We start from the raw sequence: 14,649 nt of genomic DNA, 5'->3' as shown, positions 1-14,649 counted from the left end.
GAAATGAAATCAATTACGCCCAGTATAATTATTACAATTTGATAGTGCGCGCCAGCCGGAATTATGATTGCTCGCGGAATATAATGATCGACGGAGGAACTTTAATTATGTGCCAATTACAACGGCCGCGATAACGCGCCGGGTCGCTAGAGCGCGATTTCAACTATGCGCCACGAAATCCTCCCCGTGGATTTTAATTTATTCCTTCGTGTCGACTGACAAATCCGCGAGGGAACGACGCTCATAAACATTAATCGAAATTACCGCGATAATGATGCTCGCCGCGTTCAAATCGCCGCGATTCTGTTCGATCGTCCGCAATCCGCGCGTGTGCCCTTTTTCCTTTAGCATTGAGTCGCGCGAGTGACAATTGACGAGTGCACGTGGCCGCTCGAGTTACCGGCGACGTTGTTAAAACCCGTGGCAGCCAAAACCTGTTTCGAGTTTCGGGATTTTTCATTTTTCTTTTTTTTTTTTTTTTTTTAACCTACTTTCGACGACAAAATTTCAATATTCGAAACATCGAGGTGTCAATTTTAGACGACACGGATAGATCTCGTTAAAAAATCACCTATTTTCGAGCTTTCTCTCCCGCTTTTCGCGTCTTAAATTTTCGCAACTGTTTCGATTTAATCAACTGTTTATTTAAAAATACAGTTTATTCGAAATCAATCGTAAAATGTAATTTTATTTCCGTTGCAGGTTTATTGGATAAATTCAATTCCATACTTTTAACGTTTATCTGGAAGCTATAAATGTGTTGCATCGTTCCTATTTGAGATAAATTAATGACGAAGGGGTTGAAAAAATTATCAAGAACAAATTATTAAAAAAGCAACGTGGTAAAAGTGGAACACTTCGCTTAGTGTCTGTAATACTTACGCCTCGCCTGGGTGCTCGGCGTCTTTTCAGAACTTTTTACGTCGCCTTAAATATCACCCTTGTATCGATTCAAACGGGCTCTCAGCGAGGCCGATGTAAGGAAAAAAAAATTAATAAAAAGAAAAAAAAAAGATCTCGGGACAAAAACGCAAAAACTTCGTTGGACGGCGGCGGTAATCGCGCGGTAGAAAGGTACGGGCGGGCAAAACCGACAACGGGAAAAATCTCCGTTTTGCAGAAATGGCGGAGAACAATCGGTTTTGCAGTCCGTTTCGCTTTCGCGACGCGAACGTTCGCGGCACGTTTTGTCTTCGCAACAATTCCCGTAACGAGTACTTTATCCACCGTGAAATTATTCCCTCCGCAAGTTTCAGCGGGACAGCATTTTTCAAACGGATGTTTTCGCTCGCATGCTCATTACCGCGGACAGCCCGCGTATCGTAAACAGCCGCGATATGGCATTTCGGAAATCTGCCCGTCGGATTATTTGCAGGGGGCCGACCTTTCCCCTCCAGCTGACCGCGCGATAAAATGCCCCTGCAAAATGCAGCGCGCATAATGTAACGTTTTGCCACGCCCCTCTCAAACTTTTTTTTTTCAAGTGTCGCCACAAAAGCGTTCATCCCGACGAAGCGGAATTTTATTCGCACTTTTTATTAATTTCGACACACAATTTAATCTCTCCGAATCGCGTTTCTGAAACGGAAATTATCGCATTATCATCATCATTATCGCATACTAAATTCGTTTACACGTACATATTAATATGTAATATCAAAAGGTGAGAGAATACATAATCCAGTGACATTAATACGATCAAATTCGCCTGTAAAATACTTTCGATACAGCTTAACGTCATAAGCTCCCTTTTATCCGGAATGGTGAAAGAGGAGGAGCGAACGCGCGCGTCCATTATAAGTGTTCATCTATTATCCATAAAGCAGATTGCGCATTCTCCAGAAGAGATTAACGCGAAACGATAGTCCCCGGCTAACGCAATATATTTTTTTTTCCTGTCACAGCATCGACGCTAGGAACCGAGAGTTTGGCGTCGCCGAAAGATGGTCGGACGACAGCGTGTTCTCGCATCGCGCTTACTTTATGCTCGACAAGCAGCCGGCACAGCTGGGAGTCGAGAACACGCGGGAAGAGGACGCCGGCATCTACAGGTGTCGCGTGGATTTCCAAATCGGCCAGACGAGGAACTCGAAAGTCAATTTAACGGTGATCGGTGAGTGATCGTTATTTTTTAATCATTAAATATAAATAGCGTGAAGAAGCGAGAAAGGGATGACGTATCGAGACCGTGGACGTAATTTCGAAGGGGAGACGTGGACGTCGCTCCGAGCGACTCCGAGTAGTTATTGGCGACTATCATTTACACGCGATTCCTCTGGTTACTCAATTAGAGCTTAACCAATGAATTAGGGCAGCCCGGCTATAATTACGCGCTCTCGTGCAATTACGAAGAGCTTCTTGCTCGCGGCGGCGGTGCTCCGAATGCGAAGAGGTTTACGGTCACGTTTTACAGTGGATTACAATGTAAATTCACCATGGAAATTGGATGGTTTTTGCGACATCGCGTGCGCGCGATAAACATCGGCGTATTGCAAGCAGCAGGGGAGCTAATCGCGAACTTGCCTGACAATTTCCACCTTGGATTTACATTATTATCCAAAACGCGACGTCGCGGAAACTTGTGCCCGCTCAGCTCCCTTATATTCTTACTTGCGGTAACGAGAAAGTGTTAGGGAAGATCGTCTCGAGTAACCGGAGCCAATTGTAACTTCGCCGTCGCTCTTCTACTCCGTACATAATTACCTCTTTCATTAATACCCAATTAACCGGCCGAGCGCCGGCCGCTCGACGCGTATTGCGATTATGCTAAAAATGACGCGAAAGTTTTACGGGCCGCCGCTTTAAAGTTACCGTGTCGCCGTACTTTCGCAACTTCGCCCTTCGTAAAACTCGTCGCGAGACGTGCCGCGAGGTGCTTAAGACGCGGGTGCTGCGAGGATCAACTTGCGACTCGTTGCCCGAGGTCGCTCGAAAAAGGCCCCCCGCCGGCGTTGAAATCCATTTTGACATTCGAGCCAACAGGTTGCAAACTGCATCTCGCGAGGCCAGAGAAATAATTATTTTTACCCTGACGACTCGATAAAATTCTACAAATCTTACTCGTCGAGTCGCTCATCGATTAACAAGTTTATTCGCGACACGTGATTTTTCCTTCATTAACATTATAAGTTAATTCTTATTTTTATTCGCGCAAATCCTTTATCTAGCAAATCACTTAAACGTTTTATAAAATTGTAAACTATCGATTTTTTTTTTTTTTTTTTTTTTTTTTACGTAAAGAGATTTAATTTAAATCCCTGCCAGGTCCCAGGTTAAATCGTAAACTCGGCGAAAAATTGTAATTAAAGCAATTTTTGAAACTTTCTTTTTTTTTCCCCTTTTTCCGAACTGTGTTTTAATGCTACACCTTATTTCCGAAGCGCGTTTTTTTGCTGTCGTTACGACAGGCATTTTCAGCGCACCAACAAAAGAATCACAGAACAGCAATTAAGCGGTGTAATAAATTCGAAATAAAGTAAGCGGCTATTGGGGCAAAGCGAGCATACGCGACAATCAAGATCGGCGGGGACGAAGGGACGGGGGGAAAAAAAGTAGAGGAGACAGAAGTCAAGGAGAGAAAAGGGAATCCAATTAACATCCCGGTGAAAAGTTATGGAAACGCCAGCGGCTAGTCCCAGGGTGACGCTCGGGATTCGCCACCGGCCGGCATGTGCCAAGGAATTTTTCCCGCGGGGTAATTAGCTTCCCCCCGCGCAGCCCTTCGGCCCACCGACGTTTCGCACGTCCTCGCTACGGTAAACCTTTTCCAGATGAACGCCAATTAACGTGCCTTCGCCACCGTCGCGCTTTCGCCGGCAAAATTGCGCATCGTTTCCACGTCGCTCTCCATTTTTCTGCAACGGAAACTAACGGATGTCCGGCCAAACCCGAGGTTGCGCTCTTTCATGTACTCGAGAAATATTACGGGACCGGAATCTGTCGAGACCACGAGGACCTATCGAGAAGTTCGCGGAACGTCTCGGTTTCTTGGGCGGAGAGGGAAAAGGACAGTAATGTCATTTCACGTACCTGAGACAGGTGCATAATCGTCGCGAGTTACGACAACGAGTGCGCGAGATAAGCGGCAAACGGGAACGTCGTTAAACGTTGCACCCGTGGAATTTAAAACGTTCTTCTTTACAAGCACGATCGCGCCTTTATCGCATATTTACGCGTCGCCACCGTCAAAGATCCGGATGTGCGCCGAATAGGTGAGGCGAGAACGCAGCGAGGACGCATTCGATTCGGATGCTGGCGTCGCGACAGTATTAAGGCGACTGGAGCAGAATGAACGGGGAGATGAGAAAGAGACAAGTCGATCATCAGTAATACGAATTTACTTTGTCGAGCTATCGAAGCGTTGTTATGTAAGCAAATTAAATATCGCCGAATAAACATGCTGGGAGCACCAACGCATTGAAAATATAAAGAAATTAATGTTTTTATTTGTAATAATTTTAAGATTCGCGTAATAATTACATGAAAATCGATAACATATTAGTTTGGCGGAAAGTGAGAAAGCTAGGAACAATATTTGACGATTATTAAAAAATAATACAGTAAAATAGTACAGTCTCGTTGCAACTTTCACGTAACGAAATGTTTTAATCGTAAACCGGATATTCGTTTAATTCACAGGACTATATTGTTTCGAGGTCTTCTTATCGACGCCGTAAACGTTGGCAAATATCATATTTTCCGCCGATAATACCTTCGCGCCGATATCGAGGAACTTTGTGTTTGACAGTGGCTGCCGGCAAAAAATAAAGGGAATAAAAGAGGGTGAAAAGTTTTGTACAGTCGACAGGAGCCAGGACCTTTGGCCCTCCCCCCTTCCCGAACGTTAAAGCCTCCGTAAACGGAAGCATTTATCGTGAGCGAGACACCGCGTCCCCTTTCGCGCAAGAAATACAAGGTATCCCGGTTCCGAAAAGTATAGAATGTAATTCGATAAATTTTCCGCCGCGCCACCGGCGATTTCACGAAGGGGCATACCTCGCAATTTCAGTCGGCCAATATTGACATTTCAATGCGGATAACGCGAACGCGCGAGCGGACATAAATTTCGTGCATTTTATATATATATATAATTTTGCAAAATAATGATACGCGTTATCGCAAAGCGTTTGCAAAATATTTCGCTGCATATTCTTTAGCAATTATCGGATCAACGTTTTCGGGCTATCAATTATCGCGGGTGTAACAACGTTCGAACGCGTAATTTAATTATCGCGTAATGAAATAAAACGATTCTCCCTCCATACTTAATTTTAATAAAATTGCGATTATGAAACGATTTTAAATTTTATGCCGTAATAAAAAAAAAAAAAAAGAAAAAAAAGTAGAGAGAATAATGGCTTGAATCCCCAAACCGGTACCTAAAGCCCACTCTGGCCAGTATATACCTATCAGTTCTCGTTTAGAAGCACAGATATTATATCATGCTTTAGGGTTTCATAAAATACGGGCGAGCTGAAGATAAGGTGGCGGTTTCCCCAAGTAACCAGCCGGGGAAACCAGAAATCGGCGCAAAAACTCTAAAGGAATGGCGGCTCTTCGCATTAAGACTTCCTCGAAGTCGAGCTACAGAAAACGAGCGCATTTATCTTCTCGAACCCGTTGTTTCTTTAAAGTAAGAACCGGGGGGATGGCGCGGCGAAAGAGCCGCGAGTGGTGCTTTTTTCTCGCCTCGGAAGGGACAATACATAACTGGGTAATACCCGCGTTTCGCGGACCTGCCGGGGTCGCTTTTTCGCCAGTTCAACTTCGTAATCGCGGTAATCGAAATCTCCCACGTAGAGAGCAAACGAGCTGCCGCCTCCTCCGGGGACGGAGAAGCGCGGCGGTTACATTTTGCAAAGCGATTTCCCCGTGCGAAACACGCCGCGCCGTAACGCGCGTGACGTCGTCTCACCTCGCGTCTCTTCGCATTATCTGATATCGTTGAGTCATGGAAACTCCATTTCCGACGCGAGACAGTGTCGCTGCGCATTCTACAATAAACACGAGGGGGAAGGGGAGGGACTTTGTTCGCCGTCTTTAAAGAAAATATTACGTTTCAAACACGGGTAGCGATCCCCGCGCCTGTTTCCACTGCATTATGATTAATGCACGCCAGGCACACCATTTAGGAATTTCCTTTGTACTCGGCTTCTGATTAATGAGCTAGTGTACTCGCCACTTCATCACGATTAAGTAAAACGATCGCGAAAGAGATAGTGGAAGTAGAAAAGCGGACGATTCGAAATTTTTATTCAAAAGGGAGGAACTTAGTTATCTCCGCGAAGTTAGCACGCACATTTTTAGGATCCCGATACAATTGATGGGGTTTTGGCTCCTTTCCAGATCGAGTTCTAAACCGGTTTTTATAGCTTCCGCCAAAGATCTCAATTCTTATCTCGAAACGCGATACGGCTTTACGACGGAGATCTTAAAACACAATTTAATATTCTTTTAACAGAATTTGAGAAGTCCGTATTTGGCTTATCTACGTTTTATTTTAAATACTAGTGTACGCCTCTTTATTTTTTAACGTCCCGCCTAATACATTTTCGAGATGAAATTCATGCGACGAATATAAATTCGGTCTCTATCTTCACTGTTTAATATTTTAAACATACTCCTGGCCGATTAAACGCTAGAAAAAGGGACACCCGTGAGTGGCGAGTTTCGGTTTAAAGAAGGTAAATTATTTTTAGCTGGGCTGAATTCGGATAGAATTCGATTACTGTAAATATGCTTTCGGCAACTTTATAATTAATTAATTAATTTGTTTCCACGGTGCCTCGCGGTTTGAATCCTTGAACAACCTGCTTGACTGACGTTTGATATTGAGACGGGAAAAACTTCGAAAAGACGCAACGTTTTCTTTCTTATTTGCGAGGAAGGGGCCAAGTAACTTGGCAAATTTTTCCGGCGCGGAGGAACTCGTGTGCTCCGCAGGGATATCCGTCACGGTCTCCGCTGCAGAACGCCGGTGTCGATATCACCGATGTTCGACTTCCAATATCGGCGCAACAGTGTGACCAATTCTTCTCCCCTCGGTTACGTAAACCAGTGCGCGGGGTATCGAGTTCGGCGCAAAACAACAGACGTAATGTCGGATCGACAGCCAGTCGATACACACGATACGGCGCCACTCGACTCGTGTAAATCCGCTGTAAGTTCACTTCGGCCGCAAGCCGCGTTCTTAGGATCCCCGGGTTTATTGGAAACCCGTAGGGTCGGCACCGACGAGCGAAAAGAACGCAGAGCGAGCGAGGGGAGGGAGGAGGGGAAAAAAAGAAACGGAAGGAAGTGCCGGCGAAACATGTTAGTTTCAAGAGTTATATTTACCCGAATCAACTCTCCTTTCGATGAGTGGTCGGAATTACGGGGAGCGAGATAAAAACCGCCCGAGTGCGGAAATATCAACTTTTCCGAGGGAGCAAGAAACATTTATATCCCTGCAAAATCCGACGCCATGTTCTTGGAGGATTCTTTGAAGAAATAATATCTCGGAAGGTGCGGACAAGGGGAGGGGGGAAGGGCCGCATCTGGCGCACTGCGCGATAAAGAGATAATGCATCGCAATCAGTTTCAGCCGGCTCGCAATCGGGATAAATTTAAGTATGATTATCGTTTTCCCTTATAATCCGCGAGTGTTTCCCACGAAAATAATTGTTCTCAAGATTATATCCACGTGCCCCCGTTCGCCCCCTTCGCGCTTTAATGAGCGCGTGGGCCGCGCCGCCGTGAGATCTGTGAACGCACGTACATCGGGGTCGTAATGATCGGGATAAAAATTAACCGTAGCGATAACAGTAAAGTGAAACTAAGGTAATAATAATTTTAAAGCGGATTATACGGAGCCCTGGCCGATCCGGTGCGCGTTCTCCGCGTGTATTCAGCTCGATTTTGGCACAGCATTCCTCCCCTTTCATGCATTTATACATGGTGCTCGCGCAAGCATATTCTCCATTTCGAAGGGACGCGTTATTCAAACGATTATAAACAAAGGGATCGCATGAAACTCTCACGATGATTTTTGCCGGGTGCAATTGTGGCAGCAGGCTTTTAAAAAATTCCTAACAGCGCTGCGATCTTATCGCAATAATTATTTCTACAATATAGCGTTATCAATTAAATTGATATCGATTAAGCTCGTGGAGAAAAATGATGTCGAAAAAGAAACGGCGCGCCTTCGATCGCGAGCACTAGCGCGTGGGTTTAAATATTAAAGATGGCACGATCCGACGAATTTCTCCCAAGACGCTCCCGTGCAATCTGCGAGAGACGGGCGGGCCCACCTCACGCCGCTGAATACGTTCGATTTGCTCGCACGAAAGTTACGAATGGAGATCCATCCCATGAGGGTCGAAGTTTTCAGTATCCGCCGACGCTCGCCCCTCGGCGCCCGGATTGTTCTCCCGAAAGGTAATTGATCTGGATCGTCCGCTCGCGCCTTTCCCGCCAACTTTTAATAGTGTTTTACTTCTAAGCACACCGTCTCCCCCCTCTTCCCTCTCTATCGGACGACTGATGCATCCACCTCAGCGGGATCCGTCGATCTCGCGGACGCGGGAACTTTTTCCTCCCTACGAATGGGTGTGATAAGTTCGAGCAAGGGCCGCCAAATTCTTGCTTACTCGCTCGCGCCGTAAATGCGACTTCAACGTTGTGGATTTAGCGAGGCGAAGGGGTGAGGCGGATCGTTATCGCGGCCCTCGAAGCGTTTCCACCGGGCGTTTTGCTACGTCCTAGCCGTTGTGATAATAGAGCGGGACTCGGCGATATATCCCTCCCATAAAACGGCTTTATTAAACTCTCCGCGAGCGCGACGCGGTGCGGTGGTAACCGCGTCGAGCATATGTCGTCGGCGCGTAACGGCCGCGTCGTTACGACAAAACAAGATGCCACGTCTCCTTTCGCGACTCGCTTTCCGATCTCCGGATGCGTTCGAACGGAACGACGAGATGAATCTCGGGTGGATAAAACGCGCGCATAAATTTTACGATGCTTCGCGGTGCCGCCGAAGTTCTTAAACTCGTGGAATACGTAACTTTCGATAAAAAGCTCGCGCGCTTGGATATTTCTTTTTTTTTTATTACTGTGCAGTACGGTGGTAAATAGACATTCCTATAAAAAGGAATAAAGGAAAAAGAAACAAAGAGATCGCATTCAATTCGAACGGCTTGGATTTGAGATTTATTCCTCGACTGCTGGAATTCCTTTGACATGCAAGCTGCTTTCTTTCATGCGACATGTATCAGTGGAAATTCCCCTCCGGGGCGAAACATACCCCATTTTCCGTGGCTTTAATCAGATATTTCATTAATTCCCTTGAATATTGTAAATGTAATAATTTTAATGAGCGTATTACAGCTTCCGCGTCGTCGCGGATTTTTAATAAAATCGCGCCTGTGTATTTTATCGTGATTACGCATTTCCGATAGCCGTTTGTGACGTTAAATTACAATGATACGACGATTTAAAAATATGGATCGCGAGAAGGGGGCGTCCATTACCAAAATTGGAAACTGTCGGCGCGCACCTGCCGCGTGTACGAGCAAATACGAGCGGAGTGCAATCGAGTTGTTATTTTTTATCGCCCGCCGGACGTTGCATCGCAAACACGCGAGGCTCTCCGGAGCGAGAAGCGAAACAAACCGTACGGATGATGTTAATTGTCGTGACGGCGCTCGCATTAAACGTCCGTTTATCTCGCAGAGCCGAACGCCGCGCGGCGGGAAAAGCGCGGGTCTTCCTCTGCGCGATGAAAAATTGCGGTTCCGCGGCGCGCACCCTTATCGTAATAAGTCTTCGAAGTTTATCCAGCTTCAAGTTTCCGCCCGCTATTTCCTCGAATCATTTCTTTGCCGCGTACATTTGTTACCGACGGAATATTAGCTTCTTGCGCCGCCCGCTCGCGCGGATTGTCCGCTTGATGAATCGACTCGCGACGGAATAAACCGCGATCCAGAAGTTGCGCGTTTCCGCTTGACTCGTACCCGCGAGCCCGGCGAATTTTTGCGTCGATCTTTCTATCGCGGGGAATTCGATTGAAAACGTATGTGATTGAGAAGTAGATATTTTCTTGATGAAACCGCAGATAAAAATTCTACCGGAATGGATCTCCGTCGCTAGCAACTTGGAAGAATTAATGGCTAATTGAAAAGCTCTTTGCGTTCTAGTTCGTTTCTGAGATCTTCTTCTTTTCTTTTTTTTTTTTTTATCTCGGGAGAAGAAAAAAAAAACGTTTTTCCCGACGTTCGATACGAAATTGTCAGATCGTCGCTATACGACGAGCGATATCAACGAAAATACTCGAGTATAAACGTCAGATATCATCGCGCTGTAAAATAACGTCGTGCTGCTTTCGAAAATACGGCTGTAAACACCGACCATCTCGCGGGATATAAAAAACGCTTAAGCAGGCTTTCGTCTCAATGAGCCCCGTATCAAATCCGGGCCGTAAAGAGTAACACGCATACGTGGCCTTTTTCGGATTGAGCGCCCACGTTCGTTTTTGCCCTTCGAGACGCGGGCGAAACGTTAAGCGACTCCGGAAAACTCTTTCGAGTTGATGAAGCCCGTCCCGCGCGCCGAGACAATAACAGTGCAGGAATGTAATGGGATATAAAGAAGAGCGCGCGCGGCATCGTCCGAAACGATCTCTGGGATGGTAACGGGGCCGGCTCGCCCCGTCGAGAACGACCGGAAACGACGTTCGAATTCCGTTGCACGAGGTGCAGCGAGGCCCTAATCGTTTCGATCCGACTTTCTTCGACGGATACACGGGTCAGAAATCGCGAGGCATCGCCACGGCGAACGTGACGACGCTCCCTTATCGAGTCTACGCCTCGTCCATTCCGACCGATTCCTCTCCACTCTTTTCCCTCCCTTTTCCTACGCTGGAAATAGAGAAAATAATTGCTTCGGATTTCTCATTCCTTATTCCATTCTTCTTCCGTCCCTCCCCTCCCCTCTCGCCGCGCTTTTTCGTCTTCGCCGCTCCATTATTCTGAAAAACCGTAGGAGCGCCGGAAGCAATGCCCGGAAGACTAATCGACGCGTTTCAAGATCGGTTAAGTAGAGAACCGGGGAACGAACGGACGCCTCCCGTATGCGCCCGATGTTAATTTCGGTGAAGAAAAGACTCGGGCGCGAGAAAAAGAGAGCGAGCTCGGAAGGGGAGAAAATCGGCGCCGGGAGAGGAGCAGCGGTATCGGGAAACTCTTGGCAAATTATATCAGAGGCGCCCAACTCTCCGAGTCGTTTTTCCGCGAACCTTACGGGAAACGCGATCGGACAAGGGCGGCGCGCGAAAGTCATTAAGAGAATATACTTATTCGCCGCTGGCCAACGAAACGCGGAATTATTGATCGCGCCGGTTCGACGAGAGCACTCACGTGTATCACGTTTCGTTCGCGAGAGATTCCCCACTTAGGAGTTCTTATGCCGATTCGCGTGCAAAAGTAGCACGAATAAAAAAGACGTGAAGTATTTTCCGAGGCATTACCAGGCATTAAAAAAAAAAAAAAAAACAATTTGTATAAAGCCGCGCGCTGTCAATGCTCGTTGAATAGTCGGTTTGCGCCGCTCTTTTATTCGTTATATTCGATGTTGAAAGTGTCGTGTAATACGAGAGCCTATGAATGCGCAAAAATTTGTTTTTTGCTAAATTCATTTATTAAAAAACTCACTTTTTTTTTTATTATTAACTGACATTAACGTCGCGCGCTGTTCCGTGCAATATTATGGGCACGCGTATAAATAAACCCACCGCAAAACACAATCGTTGGAAAAAATAATAACGGAGGTTATTTCAATAATAGCTTTATTTCGGCGCTACATGCATATTTGATTTATTCACGAAGACAAACAAGGAAACGGTGTTTCGGGAAATAAAATGCCGGTGATAATTGCTTGGAAGTCCGCGGTCTGTACGCGATATAATTAATATAACAATTGCGACAATAATAATAATAATAATAATGGATTGCGCACGAATATATATTTCCGAAAGCCCGGGTTTCCGAATTCGTCACAGATGACATTGTGCATTCAATCGCGATATGTAAAATAGATTTCCTATCGCGAACTTTCGTAAGTGAATCCATCAAAACTTTTATAAAAGTTCCGGGACAAGACTGATGAGTTTCTCGACGGTATCGACCTACCCCAATGCCGATTCCGTCTAAGCGCTATCCGCGGGATTAACCGAGTAGAAATCTGAAACATTCACCGAAGAACGAAGAACTTTTCGGACGTTTGCGTTGCGAGGAGATTTACGCGCATGATACATGGCCGGAATATCAGCGGGGGAATTTAAACTGGATTCCACGGCGTTACGTCAGCCACCGTGAACTGCCGGCGCTCGGTTGCGCTTGTAATTAAGCAAGATTACAGCCCTGAGAAATTATCTCGCTAATCGCGATAAGAATACCGGCGATTTCGCGCGGTGACGTTTCGCCGGGAGCGGATACATTTCGGCGGCGTTACGTTTAATCCTGCGGGTGTATTTAAAAATCGGCATATGCGACACAACGGGATATCCCTGGTATTTCACTCGACGTGCTCGATGGGATTAGCCGTACGTTACATTACACGTTAAAACCTACGCATCGACAGCCTCCCCCCTGCCCGTCATAAATCAAGGCGTATCCGCTTACTTCCGCGGGACGTGAAAATTCCAGTTGGACGTCGTGTAAAAAATGACGTCAATTTTTCAACGGTAAAAACTCCGCGACGTGGAGACTTGGTCGCGAGACTCGAAATCACATTTACTATACCGTGTACCATCCGTCGAAGTCGCTGTATACACCGTACGCGCGCTCCTGTAGCATGATTAATTATCCCGGCGAGCCGCTGCGTCGTCGTTTGCGCGCGTATCCGCAGAACAAATACCGTTCAATATCCTGTTACGCGATGGAGTCCGCGCGGGATTCGCGTGGATTCGTGGCGTAGCTATCTGCACACAGCGATGGGCACACTGGCTGATATTTGCCGGCGGCGGTTCGTGGTTCCGGGCTGATCGCGCGGATACACATCCGGAGCCGGTCGGATAAACCCGGCGGCCGCGAGCGGCGAAATTAAGACGATGCGACCCAGGAAAGAGCCAAAGAGAGAGAGAGAGACAATGAGAGAAAGAGAGGCGAGACCGTCACACCGCCGGTGAAGTCGGCGACCGAGTTTCGAAGTCACTTCGCACGTACCGCCACTTGAATCTTATCCGAGCGCGGAGCAAAAATACCTCTGACTGTCCGAAGTGGAAGATTGCCGTCTTCTTCCACTCCGCGAGCACTCTGGGACGCCGGGAAAAGTCGACGGAAAGTTGCCACTCGCTCTGTGGTTCGTCGCGTCGTAAGAAACGCTCTCTCGCGGAACGGAAGTTCGTCAAGAGGGTCCGCGCGACGAAGCCGGACCGAAAGTTCGCGCCGGGTATCGGAACAAGAAACGTCATCGCTGTAACGATCGCGAACTCCCCTTCAGCGTGACGTCCGATGATTTAGTGGCCGTCTGTTACACCGCGCGCTCGAATCTGGGCGCTTCTCTCTCTCTCTCTTTCTCTCTCGCAGAACAAAGAATCTTTCTTGTAACGTGTACTCGGTCACGCGCGACGTATCTTATTGAAGACAACAATCGAAAACGCTCTAACGCAAGAACTACATGGTTCCCGATATCAACCCAGAGATTTGGCGAACTTCGATCAACTGGCGCGCGACGGTGGTAGACTTGTCCACTAATTGGCGCCGTGAACTTCGTAATTGTACGAATTCGTAGTTCAGAGTTTTGAGAAAAGGAAGCAATTATTTTCCCCATAATGTATATGGATACCAAACGCTTTTACGTACATGAACGCTCGGATGAAATCCAGGGAAATTTAAGAAAGACTTATATCTAATTGATAATTAGAAATTAAAAATTTTAATTGCAACTTTAACTTATTAGCTTTCAAGATTTTATTATCATTCATTATATATGACGTATAAAAATTTTTATCAACGTATTATCATTAAGATACAACGATAATTATTTTTAATTTATCTTTTTAGAATTATATTATTCTCTTTAAATTACGATTTAAAATAATTTACGGAAGTTCTAAGGACTATTTAGATCAAAAGCTTTTTTATAATGTAAAGTAGCAAACAGCCGCGCGCGTATCACGTATTTAATTTATTAAAACTCTTTGCATGTTAGGTACATTAGTGGTGTCTCTTCAGTGGAGACAGTAATTAAACAACATACTCCCTCCCGTTCTTTGATGCGCTTTTTTTTTTTTGCATTATTCACGTGACTTTCGTATTCCTTGATGGATGTGATCAGCAAAATCCATGCATATATCTTTCCGCGGCCCGACGAGAAATATTTGCCGTACCGCTTCGCCATTTCAGTCCTTTCTTTAGATACGTTAGATATTTCCGTCAAGTATAAAATATACGAAGGTAAAATATTTGCGAGTAACGTCGCGCGATATTCGCGAGATATACCGTTTTCTATAAAAGAAAAAAAAAGAAACAAGAATGGACCAGAGCCATAATAGTCCGCGCCGATCTCAAATAACCAGGGAAAAAAGTTTATGATTTTTTTTTTTCAAAATTACAGCCGAGAGGGAACCGCGTGACAGGGGAGAAAAAAAAAGAGAGATAGAACCAGAGAGGGACG

At 46.1% G+C, this 14,649-nt stretch overlaps 1 protein-coding gene across 1 annotated transcript in view; it reads left to right on the top strand.

Annotated features, from left to right (window-relative positions):
* The window catches only part of LOC139101423 (neural cell adhesion molecule 2), a 188,342-nt gene that overhangs the window by 117,303 nt on the left and 56,390 nt on the right, over positions 1 to 14,649 (top strand). Inside the window, exon 3 of the mRNA XM_070654559.1 lies at positions 1,905 to 2,113. Within this exon, the coding sequence (XP_070510660.1) occupies positions 1,905 to 2,113 (209 nt within the window). The remainder of the gene's footprint in view (positions 1 to 1,904; positions 2,114 to 14,649) is intronic.

This window comes from Cardiocondyla obscurior, linkage group LG03 (genome assembly GCF_019399895.1).
Source record: "Cardiocondyla obscurior isolate alpha-2009 linkage group LG03, Cobs3.1, whole genome shotgun sequence".
NCBI classification, from domain to species: Eukaryota; Metazoa; Arthropoda; class Insecta; order Hymenoptera; family Formicidae; genus Cardiocondyla; species Cardiocondyla obscurior.
Note: the sequence above shows the minus strand (reverse complement) of the source record. Positions and strands in the feature narration are given on the sequence as shown.